Source organism: Geosmithia morbida (assembly GCF_012550715.1).
Source record: "Geosmithia morbida isolate 1262 chromosome Unknown scaffold_1, whole genome shotgun sequence".
In the NCBI taxonomy this organism is placed as follows: Eukaryota; Fungi; Ascomycota; class Sordariomycetes; order Hypocreales; family Bionectriaceae; genus Geosmithia; species Geosmithia morbida.
This window is the reverse complement of record NW_023336188.1, coordinates 2,053,068-2,070,767: the sequence shown is the minus strand read 5'-3', so window position 1 is coordinate 2,070,767 and position 17,700 is coordinate 2,053,068. Positions and strand designations below refer to the sequence as shown.

Here is a 17,700-nt window from a genome sequence, read left to right as displayed (position 1 = left end):
TGAGTGCGTATGTGTGTGCGAATGGAAACCAAGTTCATTCATCCAACAACCCCCCCCCCACACACACACACACACACACACACACACCTCTTGACAGCATTCGCCCTCTTCGCAAACCCGGGTCATTGTCAGGGCGATTGCCTGTCGGGTCCTGAGACGGCATGTTTCTTTCTGAATCGGTTCGACGTCACTGACACTCTCACTCTAGGTCACCAACGCGTGAAGCAGCAACGCAGCCTTTTCATAGAATGACGTTCATCTCGCGCCCCTCCTTTGTTTTCCTTTCTCATACAAACCGATATACCAGTACTTCTACACATACTACTTTTTTTTCCCTCTCCTATTTCTCCTCTTTATTTTCCAAAAAATCTTGCGGCATTCACGGCGTTCTCGGGATGATAGCTCTTACCGATTGCTAGGTTGACCTGTTCCTCTTATCGGTGTGACCTAGTCGCGTTGGGCTTCTTGCTTCTGGCGTAGGGATAGACAATAGCTCTCCCAGAGGAAAAACATCAGGGTTATTCTTCCACTGTTCTCTTCCCCCCTCTTTTTTCCTCTCGCACAGTATTTGTCGACGGCTCTCTCTATGCCATCCACTCCTTTGATCCCCCCTTTTCTTATCAGATCTCTTCTTCTTTTTTTGAGCCTTAAGACCAATGGGTATCGAGCACTTTTATATATTACTTCTTTATTTTCATCCCGTCCAATCCTCGTTAGATGCCGACCACGAAATCCTCGATTCTTACTTTGTCTGTTATTGCTGATGATCAGCAGCCGATGGATGAAGCAGCATCCTCACGTCCCCGGCCAGTGCCAACAGGTCAATACAGAACAGTCCAACCGCCCTGATTCCCGAGCGAGCTGCCCTGCCGTCTTATCATTCCCCCCTTCGACCCGGCGTCTCTTTTTTTTTTGGGGGGGGGAATGAATGAATGCCTTGCCCCTCATCCCTCAACCCCCAAATTCCCCTCGACTGGTTAATACACCCCCCCTTTACCCTTTTGTTCCATCCTTGTCTTTTCTTTTTCTATTTCATTGCAGTTGTTCTGGCCATATTTTTTTTGAGTCCTTTTTTTATTCAAGAAAAAAAAAGCCAAAAGAATACGTTTTGTGCGGGCTGAAAGATGGATACCAAATTCAAGATGATTGTGGCGGAAAAGATGTTTCCTTGCTGTAACTGTATTTTTGTTTCTCTCCGTGAACTCTCAAGATGCTGGAGAGAAGGATGGAAAGCCTACGTGAGGGCGTGAGAGAGAAAGCTGGCGATATGGTTGTTTGGTCGGAGATACTTTTTTTATACTATTATTTAAGTTTTTCTTTTCATCTGACACTACTCTTTCCGGTTTATGGAGAAGGAGAGAAGATGAGAGCAAGCGAAGAATAGTGGCTTGATGTGCGGAAGAGATAGGAATTCACATTGATCCTTATGTTGTCGTACGTCAAGCCGTGTGAAGGGGGAGGAGAGAATGAGAAGATCTAGATGAATGTCGACGAGTGAATTGATTTTGAACAGTAGTCGTACATGTACTGCTATCGTCTGTACTTGTAGCCGTTTGTTAAGAGGCTCAGGTGTACAGATGTGTATACAGATGTGTATGCTCGTATATTCTCCAAAACTGTCGATATCATCTTATATGTTAAGAATCTATGACAGTGAGATCCAAGCGACCAGCCGGGGATCAGCCGGCGGGTGGTCACCAACGTCAAAGCACGTGATCAAAGCTCACTGGGAAGGCTGGAGCTCCAACCTTGCACGCGTTCAGCTTCGCGCTCGGTCGACGACCGGAAAAAAATATAGAATAAAGACCCAAGAAGATGATGGAATTGCCAAACCACACCTTTTGATACACTTGTACACCTCCTACACATATACATCCCTCTTTACCTCTCTCTCATCGAAAGAACACACAGACAGAAAGAGAATAAGATACAGAAAACATCAACCGACCCAACCTGGGCCGCTGCAGTCTGCAGCGACATAGCATACATAACATGGCAGCCTCTATGACGCCTAGAATACGACGCACGGCGGAAAACACACAATTCACGTGGGTGCCCTCTTCCTTTCATATCTCTCCTATTCCTATCCTTCTTTCCTTTTTTCCCCATCCCCCCTCATCCCTACTCATCATTGACAGATATCTGACAAAAAAAAACACAAAAACAGGTACAACCTCTCGCGACGCATCAGCGATGTGCAGACATACCCTACCCCATCACCTCAGGGAGCCACGATCCTCATCTATGGACACGACAGCGGCGTGACAGTAGTATGGCGAGGAGGCAGGCGATTCAAGGACGGCGGTGCGACGGCGGCGACAGCATCCAACAACAAGAATAAGGACAAGAAGCAGAATGGTTCGGTAGACGCAGACTCAATCATGGTGATCGACTCTGACTCTGACTCCGACGATGACGGTATGCCCACCAAGACGAAGCAGCAGCAGCAGCAGCAGCAGCAGCAATCAGCAGGAAACAAGCGACGCGTCGACAAGCCCGAATTCGAGGACGAGGCCGACACGACACCGTACGCGGAGATTGTGCAGACGCTGGACCTGACGTTCGGCACGGCAGTACTCAACATCGCTGTTCATCCCGGGTCTATGCGTCCTGGTAAGCAGGACGGTGACGATATCAGCAATGACTACGGCAAGAACAGCAAGAACATGGTGTTTGCCGTATCGTGCGTGACAAACGATGTGTACCTCGTCAGTCTGCCGCTCACGCCGCCATCACGCGAGGCCAAGGCCCGTCCGGAGCTGAGGAGCGACCTGCTGTCCGGCAAGGCCGGGTCAGGGGCGTGGGGGGAGACGGTGACCCTCCTGGGCGGGCAGACGCGGCCGAGCGACGGGATAGCCCTGCAGATTGTGCCGCCGTCGCCGCCGTCGGCCGACGCCGACGCCGAGGGCGACGAGGAGGTGGCGGTGACCAGGCCGTCCCGGGCGATTGTCGCGTCGCGGTCTCGTGAGGCGTCGGGTGTGCTCCGGCTGTGGGACCTGCCGCTCTACGACGACGACGACGACGGCGAAAAAGGCGGCGATGAGGGCTCAGCGAGGCCGCGGAGGGTCGTCGAGCCCTTCCAGACCGAGTTTCTCCCCGCCCCTCTGACGGCCATGTCGTTCAACCCGAACCCGTCAACGACACAGCTGCTCGTCGTGTCTGCGCCGCACGCCGTGCGCATCTACGACTTTGCCGTGCCGTCGCTCCCGCCCGACCCGGATGCCACGGGCCCGCTCCCGGCCCAGGGATCGTGGCTGCTGAGCCTGTACCAGCCGTTTGCGCGTTCGTCGACGGCGCGCAAGCCCGTCGTCGACGCTGCGTGGATCGCGCACGGCCGTGCCATCTTTGCCCTCATGGCCGACGGTATGTGGCAGATATGGGACGTCGACGGCGTGGGCGCGCGGGTGTCCGGCTCAGCCGCCACGGCCAGCGGCAAGCTGAGGACGGGGGTGCGCGGCGCCGCGCTCACGGCGTTCAGCGTGTCCGGCTTCGTCGAGGGGACCAGCTCCCTGCGCGCCGTTGCCGCGGCGGGCGCACAGGCGAGGGACACGGCCGTGACGGGTGACTTCGTGCCCATGACGCCGCACACGAGACGGCAGGCGGCCGCGTCCATCACCAGCTCTGCCGCTTCTGCGGCGGACAGGCTGGCGACGATGCACGGCGGCATCGCCGTCGCGCCCGCACCCTCGTCGTCATCACCTTCCTCTTCCTCTCCGTCGTCGGCCGGTGCCCTCCCAGACGAGAACCTGGTGCTGTGGTTAGGCGACCACGAGCACGTCGCCGTCATCATGGGCGTCTCGCGCTTCTGGGAATCCCAGGTCAACAGGCCCTCGCTCGCTGCGGACAGCAGCGCCGTCCTGTTCGGCGCACCCAAGGACCAGCCTGCGCGGATGCTCAAGCTGCAGGATCTGTCGACTGGTCTGCTCGGCGAGCGGTGCTGCGGCGTCACGCTGCTGCCGGGCACCGCTGCCAGCACGACCAGTACTGCCGCCGGTACGGTCGGTACTACTGCTGCGCAGCAGAATCAGCAGCTGGAGATTGCCGTCCGCGGCGAGACCAGGCTGGTCATCGTGCGGCCTGGCGAGGACGGTGCTGGCAAGAAGATTGGCGGTCTCGCAGCGGCCAACGGCCGTGGTAGACGTCTCCTCGCGTATAACAGATCCGAAGCCATCATCGTGAATGGCGGCGCCGGCCCAGACGCTGCTTCCGCCGCGACGGGGGGTAAGCCCAGGGCCCCGAGCAATCCTTTCAACCTGTCCACCATCAGGGGGGCTGCATCGCTCAGGCAGCGCGGTACCGGTGCCGGTCTACGAGACGGGTCACCTTCCCAGCAGAGGCAGCAGAGCAAGACTGTCGGAGCGGTTGCGGGTGCAGGCGCAGGTGCAGGTGTAAGGCCTAGCGTCGTCGGATTCGACTTTACAGGTACGCTCGACGCCGCGGCTGATGTGACTGGTGGCGACGATGCGAGGAGGAACGTGGATGCGGAGATGCTGGATATCATGGGGATCGACAAGGCTTTGGAGAGTATGCAGGGTGGCGCCATCCCGGATGATGGGTAGTTTTGGGAAGAAGACTTTTTCTCTCTATCTATCTCTCTCTCTCCCTCTCTCCCTCTCTCTCTCTCTCTTTCTTTTTCTCTCTCCGAGCAAAAAAAAAAGGTCGAGGGGAGAACTGAGGAGCATTCTTGTTTCTGTATGTATGATATACCCATTGCAAACGACAAGACTAACTATCAGTTCCCTGTGTATGTGATGTGCCTATGTGACGATATATATATATATATATATACAGAACCAAAAGAAAGAAAACATCCGCACGGCAAGGTGGAGCGCAAGGCGAGATCTATCCTTGACAGCTTTGTATTCCGAGCGGTAGATTGAACAAAGAGAGGCCTCTCTTCTTCTCTATTCCTCTCTATAGAGCTGAGAGAAGAAGAACTCTTGTCGATGGCTTTTTATCTATTTATTTTACAAATAAGGGGAGAGATGGAAGAGGCGAGGAGGAAGATAGGAGTGTATATGTTTTGCCATGTACCTTGATCTGACTTGCCTCTTCCCTTTTTTTTTTCTCTCTTGGCTTGTTTCTGAACTTGCCCCCCCTTTTTTTGTGTGATTTATTCTGACTTGGGGGTTATGATCTCTGAGATTATATCTGTACCTTCTATGTTGGAAGAGCTGTCGAGACAATTTATATATATATATATATATATATATATATAGTCGAGCAGAGTATAGTAGGTAGAATGAGTATATATAGAGTAGAGCGTAGTAGGGTAGAGTAGAGTAGAGTAGATGAAGGAGAGTAGAATAGAGTAGAGTAGAGTAGATGAAGGAGAGTAGAATAGAGTAGAGTAGAGTAGATGAAGGAGAGAGTAGAGGAGAGAGTAGAGTAGAGAGTAGAGTAGAGCAGTCTAGCATCACTCCATACTCCGTACAGATGATATACATATACCGAGATAGAAAAAGTGGGACCACTATAACTCGCGTTGCCGCGTCTCTCAGAAGCGCGTCATCCATCTCTGCCCTCTACAAATCCCAGCTCTACAACAGCCATCTCAACCGTCAAGGGCGTTTCTTCTTCGAATTCTACCACCCCGTCTTACCACCATCTGACCTTGTCATTGAGGGAACAGCCAGTCACCTGGGAAGATGGGTATCAAACAACTCTTTTCCATCATCAAGGAAGAGGCCCCCGAGGCCATCAAGGAGGGGGAGATAAAGAATCAGTTTGGACGGAAAGTTGCCATTGTATGTCTGTCTCCCCCACCCCCCCCCTACTGTGATATGAAGAAGAAGAAGAAGAAGAAGAAGAAGAAGAAGAAGAAGAAAAAGGAGAGAAGAGAGAGGATAATCAAAAAGACTGACAAATCTCCGACCTCAGGACGCCTCCATGAGCATCTACTCCTTCCTCATCGCAGTACGGTCCGACGGCCAGCAGCTGATGAACGAGACGGGAGAGACGACGTCGCACCTGATGGGCATGTTCTACAGGACGCTCCGGATGGTGGACAACGGCATCAAGCCGCTGTACGTCTTCGACGGCGCCCCTCCCAAGCTCAAGTCGGGCGAGCTGGCCAAGCGCTTCCAGCGCAAGCAGACGGCCAACGAGGGGCTCGAGGAGGCCAAGGAGACGGGCACGGCCGAGGAGGTCGAGAAGTTCTCGAGGCGGACCGTCCGGGTGACGCGCGAGCACAACGCCGAGTGCCAGCGCCTGCTGAAGCTCATGGGGATCCCCTACATCGTCGCCCCCACCGAGGCCGAGGCCCAGTGCGCCGCCCTGGCGAGGGCCGGCAAGGTCTACGCCGCCGCCAGCGAGGACATGGACACGCTCTGCTTCGACACGCCCATCCTGCTCAGGCACCTCACCTTTTCCGAGCAGCGCAAGGAGCCTATCCAGGAGATTCGACTGGACAAGGTTCTCGAAGGGCTGAACATGGATAGGACACAGGTTCGTCCTGTCTCTCTTCTTCTTCTTCTTCTTCTTCTTTCCCTTTTTTTTTTTTTTTTTTGTCGTTTCCCCACTCCTCTCCCATCTCTTCTGTTTCACGTACTGACACAGACCACCCCCCCCCTCTCTCAAGTTCATCGATCTCTGTATCCTCCTAGGATGCGACTACCTTGACCCGATACCCAAGGTTGGGCCCAACACGGCTCTCAAGCTGATACGCGAGCACGGATCGCTGGAGAAGGTGACGGAAGCCATGGAGAAGGACGCCAAGAAGAAGTACGTGGTCCCCGACGACTGGCCGTACAAGGACGCGCGCGACCTGTTCCTGTCGCCCGACGTGCGCGCGGCCTCGGACCCGGAGTGCGACTTCAGGTGGGAGAAGCCCGACGTCGAGGGCCTCGTCAGCTTCCTGGTGACCGACAAGGGCTTCTCCGAGGACAGGGTACGCAGCGGAGCCTCGAGGCTGGAGAAGAACCTGGGGAGCTCCCAGCAGGCCAGGCTCGAGGGCTTCTTCAAGCCCGTGCCCAAGACCGACGCCGAGAAGGCGGCGCTCAAGAGGAAGGCGGACGAGAAGAATGAGGAGAAGAAGAAGAAGCAGAAGAAGGACAAGAAGGACAAGGCCGCGGCCAAGTCGAAGCCCAGGGGAGCTGCTTGACGTAGGCGGGAGGCGGGTCGGGGATGGGGGCCATCTGACGGTTCTCTTCAAATACATAAATATATATATATATGTATGTATATTCTCTTCCCCTCTCATAATGGGTTGTTATCGACTTCACACATGGAGAGAAGAAGTCATGTCATGGTGCTTCATGGTCAGGTTAAAGGATATACGATGGGAACTGAACCGACGGCGACTCCTCCGACGATCATCACGTAATATGACTCGACTGAATAAAAAAGAGATGAAGAATCCGGCACTCCATCCGTACTACAGATTGCAGTAGCATCAAGAGAGTCTACGGATACCAGAGAAGCGAGAGCAACCAGGGCAAGGAGTACCAGGCTAGACGTGGCGTCGTCGTCCCAGCACTCGGCTCAACCAGTTTTCGGGTTGAAGTCGAGTACGGATCCGTAGGCGGATGGCCGACGGACCGTCGATGCTATTGCTATCATGCCTCCCATCCTGATAGGAAGATGGCGATGCTGCTGCTGCTGCTGCTGCTGCTGCTGTCGTCGACACATCTCCTCCTCTCCCGCCACCGACCCTTCCGTCGGGCTCGGACCTCGGCATCTCGGCAGATGCGCAGATGCAGAAGGGACCGTCGACTGGCGACGACTTGTGACGCTGCGCGTATCCTGCCCATCCATCACCGTATGTGCGCGTACCGGTACCTGTTCTTTTCTCTTTCTTGGGTACCCGGTCAGTCCCAGCGCTACGTACTCGGCTTCCAGCTTCTCTCTCTTCACATGTCAGTATATATATGTATATGTACACGTATATATATATATATACATACATGTATATACATACATGTATATACATGCATACATTACGTATCGGTGCCACATGACCACGGCTTCACGACGCACCGCCATGTTCCCGCGAATGACCAAAGCAGCTGCTCCTATTCGTCTGCATCATCCTCTCCCCCACACGAGAAGCTTGGATCTCCCCGGATTGAGTGGAGACGTGTGCGTATATCGCCATGTACGAGGACCTCGTAACGGTAAGGGCGAGCAGAGAAGGCTGATGATGAATGGATGGGCCTGTGCCGTTCATTCGAATGCGTACCCTGGAAGACTTGTCATCGTACTTGACAGATTCGTCGTTCCCCGAAGCAGATGGCTGCGGTGACGCCGAGTGGTAAGGGATGCATTTACCTGGTTTCTGTGTGTGCCGTACCTTGTTGGGTGGGAGTTGGTATCATCACCTCTTTTTTTATCTTTTTATCTTTTTTCTTTTTATCTTAATAATCTTGACTCTGTCTTGCTCTGTTCCCATGTGATTGTGTCCTTTTTTGTGTTTTTTTGCCGTTGCCAGCGTTGCCAGCGTTGCCGAGACCGAGATGGTTTTAGTCTTCTCCTTCTCTTTTCCTTTAAAGACAAGCTCTCGTGTGTGTTTCTCCTTCTCCCTTTCACTTCTCCTTCCATCTCTTCCAACCCCAACCCCAACCCCAACCCCAACCCCAACCCCAACCCCAAAAAACAGAAATCTCAACCTCGATCTTGCTTACTCTTCCTCGTCTGAAAAGGAAGATGGTGGCTCAGATATTCACCACGGCCGATGTGGCCTCCCACAACAAACCCGATAACCTCTACACCATCGTCGACGGTGACGTCTATGACCTGACCACCTTCCAGGAAGATCACCCGGGAGGTAAGAAGATCCTCCAGCGCGTCGCAGGCAAGGACGCCTCCAAACAGTTCTGGAAGTACCACAACGACAGCATCCTCAACAAGTACAAGGGCAGGCTGCAGGTCGGATCCCTCGATACCAAGCCCAAGCCTGCCGTCGAGGTTGCCGCCAAGCCAGCCAAGCCTGCTACTACTACTACTGCTGCTGGTGCTGGTGCTGGTGCTGGTCCTTCTCCCGCTCCCAAGTCTTCCTCCTCCTCCTCTTCCTCTTCAGGTGGGGGTGGTGATGATGATGGCGGCCACAGCACCGGAGCTGCGGCTCAGGACCCTTTCGGTGCCATGATTCCCTTTTCCGACCCCAACTGGTACCACGGTGTAAGATTCTCCCCCCCCGGTCACGCATATACTTGGTGCGTGATGCATGCATGCATATATATACATACACATACATACATTGCATACATACATACGTATCCTAGAACGTCCCGCTGATGATACATGGCCCAGTACTACTCCCCCTACTTCAACGAGACGCACGCCGCCCTCCGCGCCGAGGTGCGCGAGTGGGTGGAGAACGACCTGGAGCCGAACGTTACCGAGTGGGACGAGGCCAAGCGCGTCCCCGAGGAGATATACAAGGAGATGGGCCGGCGGGGCTACCTGGCCGGCCTGCTGGGCGTCAAGTTCCCCGAGGAGTACGCGGCCGCGACGGTCAGGTCGGTCGACCCCAAGGACTGGGACCAGTTCCACGAGATGCTCCTGACGGACGAGCTGGCGCGCACCGGGTCCGGGGGCTTCGTGTGGAACCTCATCGGCGGCTTCGGCATCGGGTGCCCTCCCGTCGTCAAGTTCGGCTCCGAGGCCCTCAAGGCCCGCATCCTGCCCGGCATCCTGGCCGGCGACAAGCGCATCTGCCTGGCCATCACCGAACCCGACGCCGGCAGCGACGTCGCCAACCTGACGTGCGAGGCCAAGCTGAGCGACGACGGGAAGCACTTCATCGTCAACGGCGAGAAGAAGTGGATCACCAACGGCATCTGGTCCGACTACTTCACCACCGCCGTCCGCACCGGCGGCGAGGGCATGAACGGCGTCAGCCTGCTGCTCATCGAGCGCACGCAGGGCGTCACCACCCGTCGCATGGACTGCCAGGGCGTCTGGTCCAGCGGGACTACCTACATCACTTTTGAGGATGTCAAGGTTCCCGTCGAGAATCTTCTTGGCAAGAAGAATCAAGGGTTCCGAGGTGAGTTTTCTTCTTCTTCTCTCTTCTCTCCTTCTCTTCTCTCTCCCCCTCCATCATCATCCTCGTTACGCTCTCATGTCCGGCCGGGTGTCTTGCTGGGCATCATGGCCGCGCTCTAGCCCGTACTTGAGGCTGTGTAGGAAGCTGACAGGATAGTCATCATGTCCAACTTCAACCACGAGCGCATCGGCATCATCATCCAGTGCATCCGCTTCTCGCGCGTCTGCTACGAAGAGTCGGTCAGGTACGCCAACAAGCGCCGCACGTTCGGCAAGAAGCTCATCGACCACCCCGTCATCCGCATGAAGCTGGCCCACATGGCCCGCCAGATCGAGGCCTCGTACAACTGGCTGGAGAACCTGATCTTCCAGGCTGAGAACATGAGCGACACCCAGGCCATGCTGCAGCTGGGCGGTCCCATTGCCGGGCTCAAGGCTCAATCCACCGTCACCTTTGAGTTCTGCGCCCGCGAGGCCAGCCAGATCTTTGGCGGCCTGAGCTACTCGCGCGGAGGTCAGGGGGCCAAGATCGAGAGGCTGTACCGCGACGTCAGGGCCTATGCCATCCCCGGCGGGAGTGAGGAGATCATGCTGGATCTGAGCATGAGGCAGAGTCTCAAGGTGGCCAAGGCGACGGGGATGAAGTTGTAGCTTGTCGACACCCCAATGTACATTAGTCAGGGCATCACGAACAAGACACGTTCCCGCCCCCCACCCCGCAGATGCGAGGGAAGCGAGGTCAACCCCCCCGGTAGGGCCGTCGGAGGCATATCACCGTCAAAGAAGACGGGGGGGATGAATGTCATGGTGAAAGATTGTGAAGAGTGATTATCTAAGGCGGATCCGCCACCTCAGACTAACCCCGCGATCACGTGGCCCTAATCGACCTCTTTATCGTCTGGCTCTGTCCGACTTTAGGGGCCTCTGACGACTGGCGGAGCCCTGTAAATCCATGTAAAGAGCCTTGTAAGACCATGTAACACCACTATAGGCCTTTTTTTATTATTATTACCCTCTTTTTCTCTTTTTCTATTATTTTTTCCCTGTCGATGAACCAACCGACCACGGACTAGCAGCTTCTCTTCTCCTCCACCAAAAAACCTCCATCCATCACCACCTTGACACTCTCGACCACACAAAATCCCACAGAAACAAACACAACACGCACACACACACACTCACTCACTCACTCACCTCTCCAAGCTCTGTGGGCTTCTTCTATCAACCTTTCTACTCTACCTCCCTTCAAACCCCTTCTCAAAGCCTCCAAGCTCCAAAGAACGTCACGTTCTCCACGACAGACGGTTAAACCCTCTGTCACCAAAAACAACAACAACAACAACAACAACAACAACAACACCTTTGACTGCCAACCTTTGGAACATCTCGCCGCCCAAGAGAGATAGAGGCACGAACACATCTCCTCTTCCTTACACACGAATACTCCGAAACGCAAATCCTCTGCCAGGAACAGAAACATCCTCGGCCGATTTTTTCTTGGATCCAACGCCGTCCATCTACCACTGCCACTCTACCACGATATACTGGGGTGAAACCAACGCAACGCACGCACACACAAACACCCATACCCACACCCACACAAGCATATCTCCTCCACCTTCACCATGTCGGAACAACTAGCAGACAAGCTGAATGCGGTGTCACTGAGGTCGGTGGTTGGAAGTCAACATCTGAGGGGGGCGTGCTCAAACTGACATGATGCAGCGACGGCAATGACTGGAAGCAAAACCTCAACCTCCCCGCACGAGACAACCGCCAACAGACAGAGGTACAGTCTCTAGCACAACCCCTCAGGAGCACCCACCTAGCTCTCTGGGCTTTGGACTTGACAGACTAACCCAACCCCAACCCCAACCCCAACCACCCTCCACAGGATGTCACAAACACCAAGGGCCTCGAATTCGAAGACTTCTCGTTAAACCGCGACCTGCTCATGGGCATCTTCGAGGCTGGGTTCGAGAAGCCGTCACCGATCCAAGAAGAAGCCATCCCGGTGGCACTGACCGGCCGCGATATCCTCGCCAGGGCAAAGAACGGTACGGGTAAGACGGCCGCCTTCATCATACCCACCCTCGAGCGAATCAAGCCCAAGATCTCCAAGATTCAGGCCCTCATCCTGGTGCCCACCCGCGAGCTGGCCATGCAGACGTCGCAGGTGTGCAAGACGCTGGGCAAGCACCTGGGCGTCAACGTCATGGTGACGACCGGCGGAACCGGCCTCCGTGACGACATCATGCGCCTGCAGGATCCCGTCCACATCGTGGTCGGCACCCCCGGTCGCATCCTGGACCTGGCCGGCAAGAACGTCGCCGACCTGAGCGAGTGCCCCATGTTCATCATGGACGAGGCCGACAAGCTGCTGTCGCCCGAGTTCACGCCCGTCATCGAGCAGCTGCTGCAGTTCCACCCCAAGGACCGCCAGGTCATGCTCTTCTCCGCCACCTTCCCCGTGTCGGTCAAGGAGTTTGCCGACCGCAACATGACGAACCCCTACGAGATCAACCTGATGGACGAGCTCACCCTCCGCGGAATCACCCAGTACTACGCCTTTGTCGAGGAGAAGCAGAAGGTCCACTGCCTCAACACGCTCTTCTCCAAGCTGCAGATCAACCAGTCCATCATCTTCTGCAACTCGACCAACCGCGTCGAGCTGCTGGCCAAGAAGATCACCGAGCTGGGATACTCGTGCTTCTACAGCCACGCCCGCATGCAGCAGCAGGCCCGTAACCGCGTCTTCCACGACTTCCGCAACGGCGTCTGCCGCAACCTCGTCTGCTCCGACCTCCTCACCCGCGGTATCGACATCCAGGCCGTCAACGTCGTCATCAACTTTGACTTCCCCAAGAACGCCGAGACGTACCTGCACCGCATCGGCCGTTCCGGCCGTTACGGCCACCTCGGTCTCGCCATCAACCTCATCAACTGGGACGACAGGTTCAACCTGTACAACATCGAGCGGGACCTCGGCACCGAGATCCAGCCCATCCCCGCCAGCATCGACAAGAGCCTCTACGTTTACGAGAACCCGGACACCATCCCCCGTCCCATCTCCAACCTCCCCCGCCAGCAGCTCCAGCAGCCGGCTCCTCTTCCTCAACAGCCCCAGCAGCAGCATCCCCAGCAGCAGCAGCAGCAGCAGCAGCAGCAAAGTCAGAATGGCCACTCTCAGCAGCAGGGATACAGCAACCAGGGCCGTGGCGGTCGTGGTCGTGGTCGCAACTATCGTGGCCGCGGAGGCGGTGGCCGTGGTCGTGGCCAGCCCCGGGATATTCAGGCATAGTCTGATTCTGTCAGGTTAAGTCCCATTATTCGTTGAATATCCCATGATTGATACAGGCGTCTTTGAACGCGAACGATTGATGGATCATGGATCTCTCATCATCCTTTTTTTTCCTTCCCTCTACAGCATTTGCTTCATCGCCTTCTTTTTTTCTTTTTTTTACGGCAGAGGGGCGTTTCGAGTTTGTCGGATTTTGCTCTTTTTTTTTCCATCTTTGCCTTTTGGGTTGGGTGTAACAGTATTCGCAACTTATGGAGCGAATGGAGTGGAAACGGCGAAACGGTGTTTTTTTTTCTGCTTTTTTTTTCTCCCCCAGGGTTTCATTTCTTTATCTGTTCATTTTTTTTCTTCATTTCTTCTACGGTTTATTCTCCTTTTCTTCATCTTCTCCCCAACCCTTTTTTTTTCTGTTCCTCTCTCTTTATGGCCTTGTTCATATGGGCTCATATGATTCTCTTTATTTTATGGTGCAGAGCTTGGAACCTTTTTTTATCTATTCTCTTTTTTTGTCGGCATACTTGATACCTCGACTCGATCTACCACAATTCTCTTTTATCTCGTTTCTGAGGGGGATTTTCTGAGAGGGGCTCTTCGATATGGTCTAGACTACTGGACTAGATCCGACGAAAGATGGTCTGGATTACAAGACTACAAGTCCCAAGGATCGAGTTTGCCTTGATATTCGGCGTACGGGCAAGGAAAGGAAAAGACAGGACAGGACAGGACAGGGAAAAGGGGGGAGCGGGGGGGGAGATGAAAACAGAGGGAAGAGGTGAAGAGGGGGACGGTTATTACACATGAGCCACGGCTTCACATGTAGGCCGGGGGACATACTCTCTCTCCTCTTTCATCCCGGAGAAGCAGCACGAGCATAAACGACCACTACGACGACGAGGACGGTGTATGAAAGACACGTCTTGATATCCCACCACTCCACCAACCAGACAAGGCAATAAAGCGCAACAGTCAGGGGAATTGTTCATATTGAAGATTTTTGCCTCTCGCGCAAGGTCTACCCCCCGCGAGAGAGTTACAACAACATGACATCATCCCCTATCAAATACATACGAAAACACACGGGGAGGGGGGGGATGGTACAACCTTTCGAATACGAAACTTGAAACAGAAAAGAAAAAGACGAGAAGAGGTGGGAGGGGGAAACAGCGCATGCTGGATGGATGGGTGGAAGGGGATATATATATATATATATATATATATATACACAACGAAAAAACAACCACAACAAACAATGGAAAAAGAAAAAAAAAAAAAAGGGAAAATATTTTAACTTGTTAAAAAAAAATTATTGGGAGGGAGGAAGATGTACTGGATGACGATGAACCGGTTGACTTGGGTCATAGTCTACTGGTGGAGGTCTGGTAACTGTCAATTGATCTTTTTTCTCTCATGTGTCTTTTATGTATGTGTGTGTATGTGTGTGTGTGTGTGTGTGTGTGTGTGTGTAGTCATGGTCATATCTGGTATCCGTCTAGGCTGTAGTATCTGTCTAGGGTCTACCACCTGTCTGGGTTCTGGTAATGATATATATATACAAGATTCACGTACATGTGGTAACATATCCCCTTTTCATTCTAGTATCCACCTCGTTGTAACATGTGTGCAGAGATTCAATGTTTCCATGCTATGTGCGTGTGTAGTATATTGTCTGGCTATCTATATTATATTACCCATGTTCAACAAGACGCGTCCATTTCATATACCCTCATCTGATCCCATGTCACAACCCAACCATGCCCCTTATAAACGTAGATATCGCGGGAATCGATGTGAGGATGACGGTGATGGTACCAAACAGCACCATGGAAAGGCACGACAGCGCGGCGGCCCTGGGATCCGTCTTGAGCAGGAACGCCGTGGCCATGGCACTCGAGTTGATACCGAGGGTTATGCCCCTGGTGACGTAGTCGTCCTGGGGGATCCTGATGAGGGCCAGCAGTCTGGGGCCGATGATGACGCCTACGATGCCGCTCACGATGGCAATGGCGGCTGTGGCGTGGGTTTCGGCGCCGAGGTTCTCGGCCACGGGGGTGGCCAGGGCGAGGGTCAGACTGCGCGGCACGAGGGCGAGGCTGAGACGCGGCTGGATGCCCAGGCCGGCCTTGGGGCCGCCGCACAGGGGAGGGTAGACGAGGAGGGAGGTGACGGAGACGATGACGCTGGGGATGGCGAGCAGGACGAAGCGGGCGCGCAGCTCGCGGCGGTGCTGGAAGCACGGGAGGGCCAGGGAGACGATGCTGGCGTCCAGCAGGGTGGCCATGAAGTCGCCCGCGCCCGGCATGGCCGTCGAGCTCGACGTGGCGCGCCACAGCTGGATGTACTTGTTACCGGTGCGGTACTGCTGCAGCGCCGAGTCGATGGGGACGCCCACCGTGGCCGAGAAGGCCCAGATGACGAGGACCGTGGCGAGCGACGACGTGAGGATCGGGTGGAGGTACGTCCGCCACGACGACGGGACCACCGTGCTGGCCGCCATGTACGACAGCACGTTGACGGCCAGGTGGAGGGGCATGGCGTAGCCCGTGGCGTAGAAGACGGGGATGCCCGCCACGAGCAGGATCAAGGCGAAGATTCCCGTGTCGAGGTGCGAGGCTATCAGGACGGCCCAGCGCTCCGGGCGGGACGGTGGCACCGGGTCCTGGGACGGATACGCGGGCGGCACGAGTGACCGGGATGCCGTGGGCGGCGGGTCGCCACTATTGTGGTGGCGGTGCTGGATGCGCAGCTGCGGTGGTGTCTGTGGGCGGGAGGGGGCCGGCGTCGTCTCGGCCGGCGTTATCTCGGCCGGCGTCGACGGTCCGAGGGGGCTGGCTTCGGGGGTCGGGGTGCCATGGCCGGGGTTGGCCTGGGTCAGGGGGATCTGCTCCTGTACCTGGCGGTCGAGCTCCTCTGCTCGCTGAACCTGGGCGCGCTTGGATGAGCCGAGGACAGGCTGCAGTCCCCTGACGAGGTATGCCACTGCGGCAAAGGTGATGATGAAACCGATGACTACATCACGAGCGAGCGGTCCGTGTTAGCTCCGAGAGGAAGGATGGGGTCGGGTGGACCGGAGAGCATGCAGGGGCAGGGAGCGGGTATTACCAAAGACGGCAATGATTTTAAAGACTTCAGCAACGCCGACGGGGTCGCTGAGAGGAAGGAGGATGAATGAAGGAGTGAAGAAGATGCCCATCCATTGCAGGGACCATCCGGCCTGTGGTCAGTTAGCAACCGTCATGCTCTCGGATGAAGTCTTCCCTACTGCGTGGAGGTGAAGACGAACCGGAACATCGATGACGGCAACAATCTTCTTGACACGATGGTTGCCCAGGACGCTCTCGGCCAGGAGGAGAGCGACCAGCAAGAGTACGAGGCATGCCACTGACGGGGGGAACGACGTCCCGATCAGACGGAAGAGGGCGTCTACTCCGAAGCATGCGAGCAGCATGAGGAGGAGGCCGGCGGGGACCAAGATCCAATTGCGGAGTAGTTTTGGGCCTGAAGATATGAGGGCCTGAGAATGTCAGTTTTCCCTTCTCTCATTTCATCTCCACCATTCGTCCTTTTTTTTTGGGGGGGGGGGAGGGGAGGAGTTCTTCATATTGGAAGATATACCAGCTTCAGAGCAATAAAGACGTCACCGGCCATGGACCGATTCTGCTCCGCGGACCGGACAGATGGGGAAGACATTGTTATGTCATGGTTATGTGGGACGGGAATATTGGTATGGCAATGTTGAAGAGGAGATGTTGGAGAAAGAATGTGTAGAGGAGAATAAGTAAGTGAGTATAAAGGAGAGAGAGAGAGAGGCAGGGAGAGGATGAAGATGATAAAATGAAGATAGAAAGATGAGAAAAATCAAATTGAATTTTTTTAATAAAAAAAAATTATTAGAAATAAGAAATAAAAGGCAGAAAAGGGAAAAAAGAGGCAAGAGCAATGAAAATGGCTCCTTCCTCGCGGTCGTGGGTCTCGGTACCGGACCGCCCACCGAGATCGGCTGTAGGCTGTAACGCCTTTCCTCTCGGCGTCTTTCGGTCTCGGGATGCTTCGGAGTCTTGGCCGATGGCTCGGTATTTACTTTCATATTAGTCGAGATGTTCAGTGGGGTTTTCTGTTCTTCTTTGCTTCATGTTGGCAGTAAAAGTTGAAATGATTGTCTTATTTCTTAACATGGTCATATCTACTCTGATCTGATACTCTCTGATGACTCTCATCTCTCATATACATGAAGGAATAAATGGATGAATAAATAAAAACAACGCTCATGATGACGTAAATGACAGACAAGACAATGAAGAAGCAATGCATTTGCCCGACAGACATAAGAGGCAGACAGTGAGAAGTGCATTTGTCAGGCGAGAGAAGAAAAAAAGGAAAGGGAAGGAGAGGCACTACCCCAACTTCCCCCTTAG

General features: G+C 54.6%; 6 protein-coding genes across 6 annotated transcripts in view; 5 read left to right on the top strand and 1 right to left on the bottom strand.

Moving 5' to 3' along the window:
- The window catches only part of GMORB2_1382 (uncharacterized protein), a gene marked incomplete at both ends in the record, with an annotated part of 1,161 nt that extends 938 nt beyond the window's left edge, over positions 1 to 223 (top strand). The window contains one exon of the mRNA XM_035463364.1: positions 209 to 223. Coding sequence (XP_035324788.1) covers positions 209 to 223 — 15 coding nt within the window. The remainder of the gene's footprint in view (positions 1 to 208) is intronic.
- A 1,769-nt stretch (positions 224 to 1,992) lies between these two features.
- Positions 1,993 to 4,926, top strand: GMORB2_1381 (uncharacterized protein; the record flags this gene model as incomplete). Its single annotated transcript, XM_035463363.1, has 3 exons — positions 1,993 to 2,048; positions 2,168 to 4,475; positions 4,921 to 4,926. 3 exons carry the CDS (start codon positions 1,993 to 1,995, stop codon positions 4,924 to 4,926), a joined length of 2,370 nt encoding a protein of 789 aa, XP_035324787.1.
- A 722-nt stretch (positions 4,927 to 5,648) lies between these two features.
- On the top strand, positions 5,649 to 7,102 carry GMORB2_1380 (flap endonuclease-1; the record flags this gene model as incomplete). Its single annotated transcript, XM_035463362.1, has 3 exons — positions 5,649 to 5,747; positions 5,881 to 6,447; positions 6,581 to 7,102. The coding sequence occupies 3 exons, from the start codon at positions 5,649 to 5,651 to the stop codon at positions 7,100 to 7,102; spliced, it is 1,188 nt and encodes a 395-aa protein (XP_035324786.1).
- A 1,541-nt stretch (positions 7,103 to 8,643) lies between these two features.
- Positions 8,644 to 10,638, top strand: GMORB2_1379 (Acyl-CoA dehydrogenase related to the alkylation response protein AidB; the record flags this gene model as incomplete). The annotated part of the gene is made up of 4 exons (XM_035463361.1): positions 8,644 to 8,968; positions 9,048 to 9,076; positions 9,298 to 9,988; positions 10,145 to 10,638. The coding sequence occupies 4 exons, from the start codon at positions 8,644 to 8,646 to the stop codon at positions 10,636 to 10,638; spliced, it is 1,539 nt and encodes a 512-aa protein (XP_035324785.1).
- Positions 10,639 to 11,612: 974 nt separating this feature from the next.
- GMORB2_1378 (ATP-dependent RNA helicase DDX6/DHH1) lies at positions 11,613 to 13,288 on the top strand (the record flags this gene model as incomplete). The annotated part of the gene is made up of 3 exons (XM_035463360.1): positions 11,613 to 11,656; positions 11,713 to 11,776; positions 11,882 to 13,288. 3 exons carry the CDS (start codon positions 11,613 to 11,615, stop codon positions 13,286 to 13,288), a joined length of 1,515 nt encoding a protein of 504 aa, XP_035324784.1.
- A 1,738-nt stretch (positions 13,289 to 15,026) lies between these two features.
- GMORB2_1377 (LrgB-like family) lies at positions 15,027 to 16,975 on the bottom strand (the record flags this gene model as incomplete). The annotated part of the gene is made up of 4 exons (XM_035463359.1): positions 15,027 to 16,294; positions 16,388 to 16,499; positions 16,569 to 16,799; positions 16,901 to 16,975. 4 exons carry the CDS (start codon positions 16,973 to 16,975, stop codon positions 15,027 to 15,029), a joined length of 1,686 nt encoding a protein of 561 aa, XP_035324783.1.
- Positions 16,976 to 17,700: the final 725 nt, after the last annotated feature.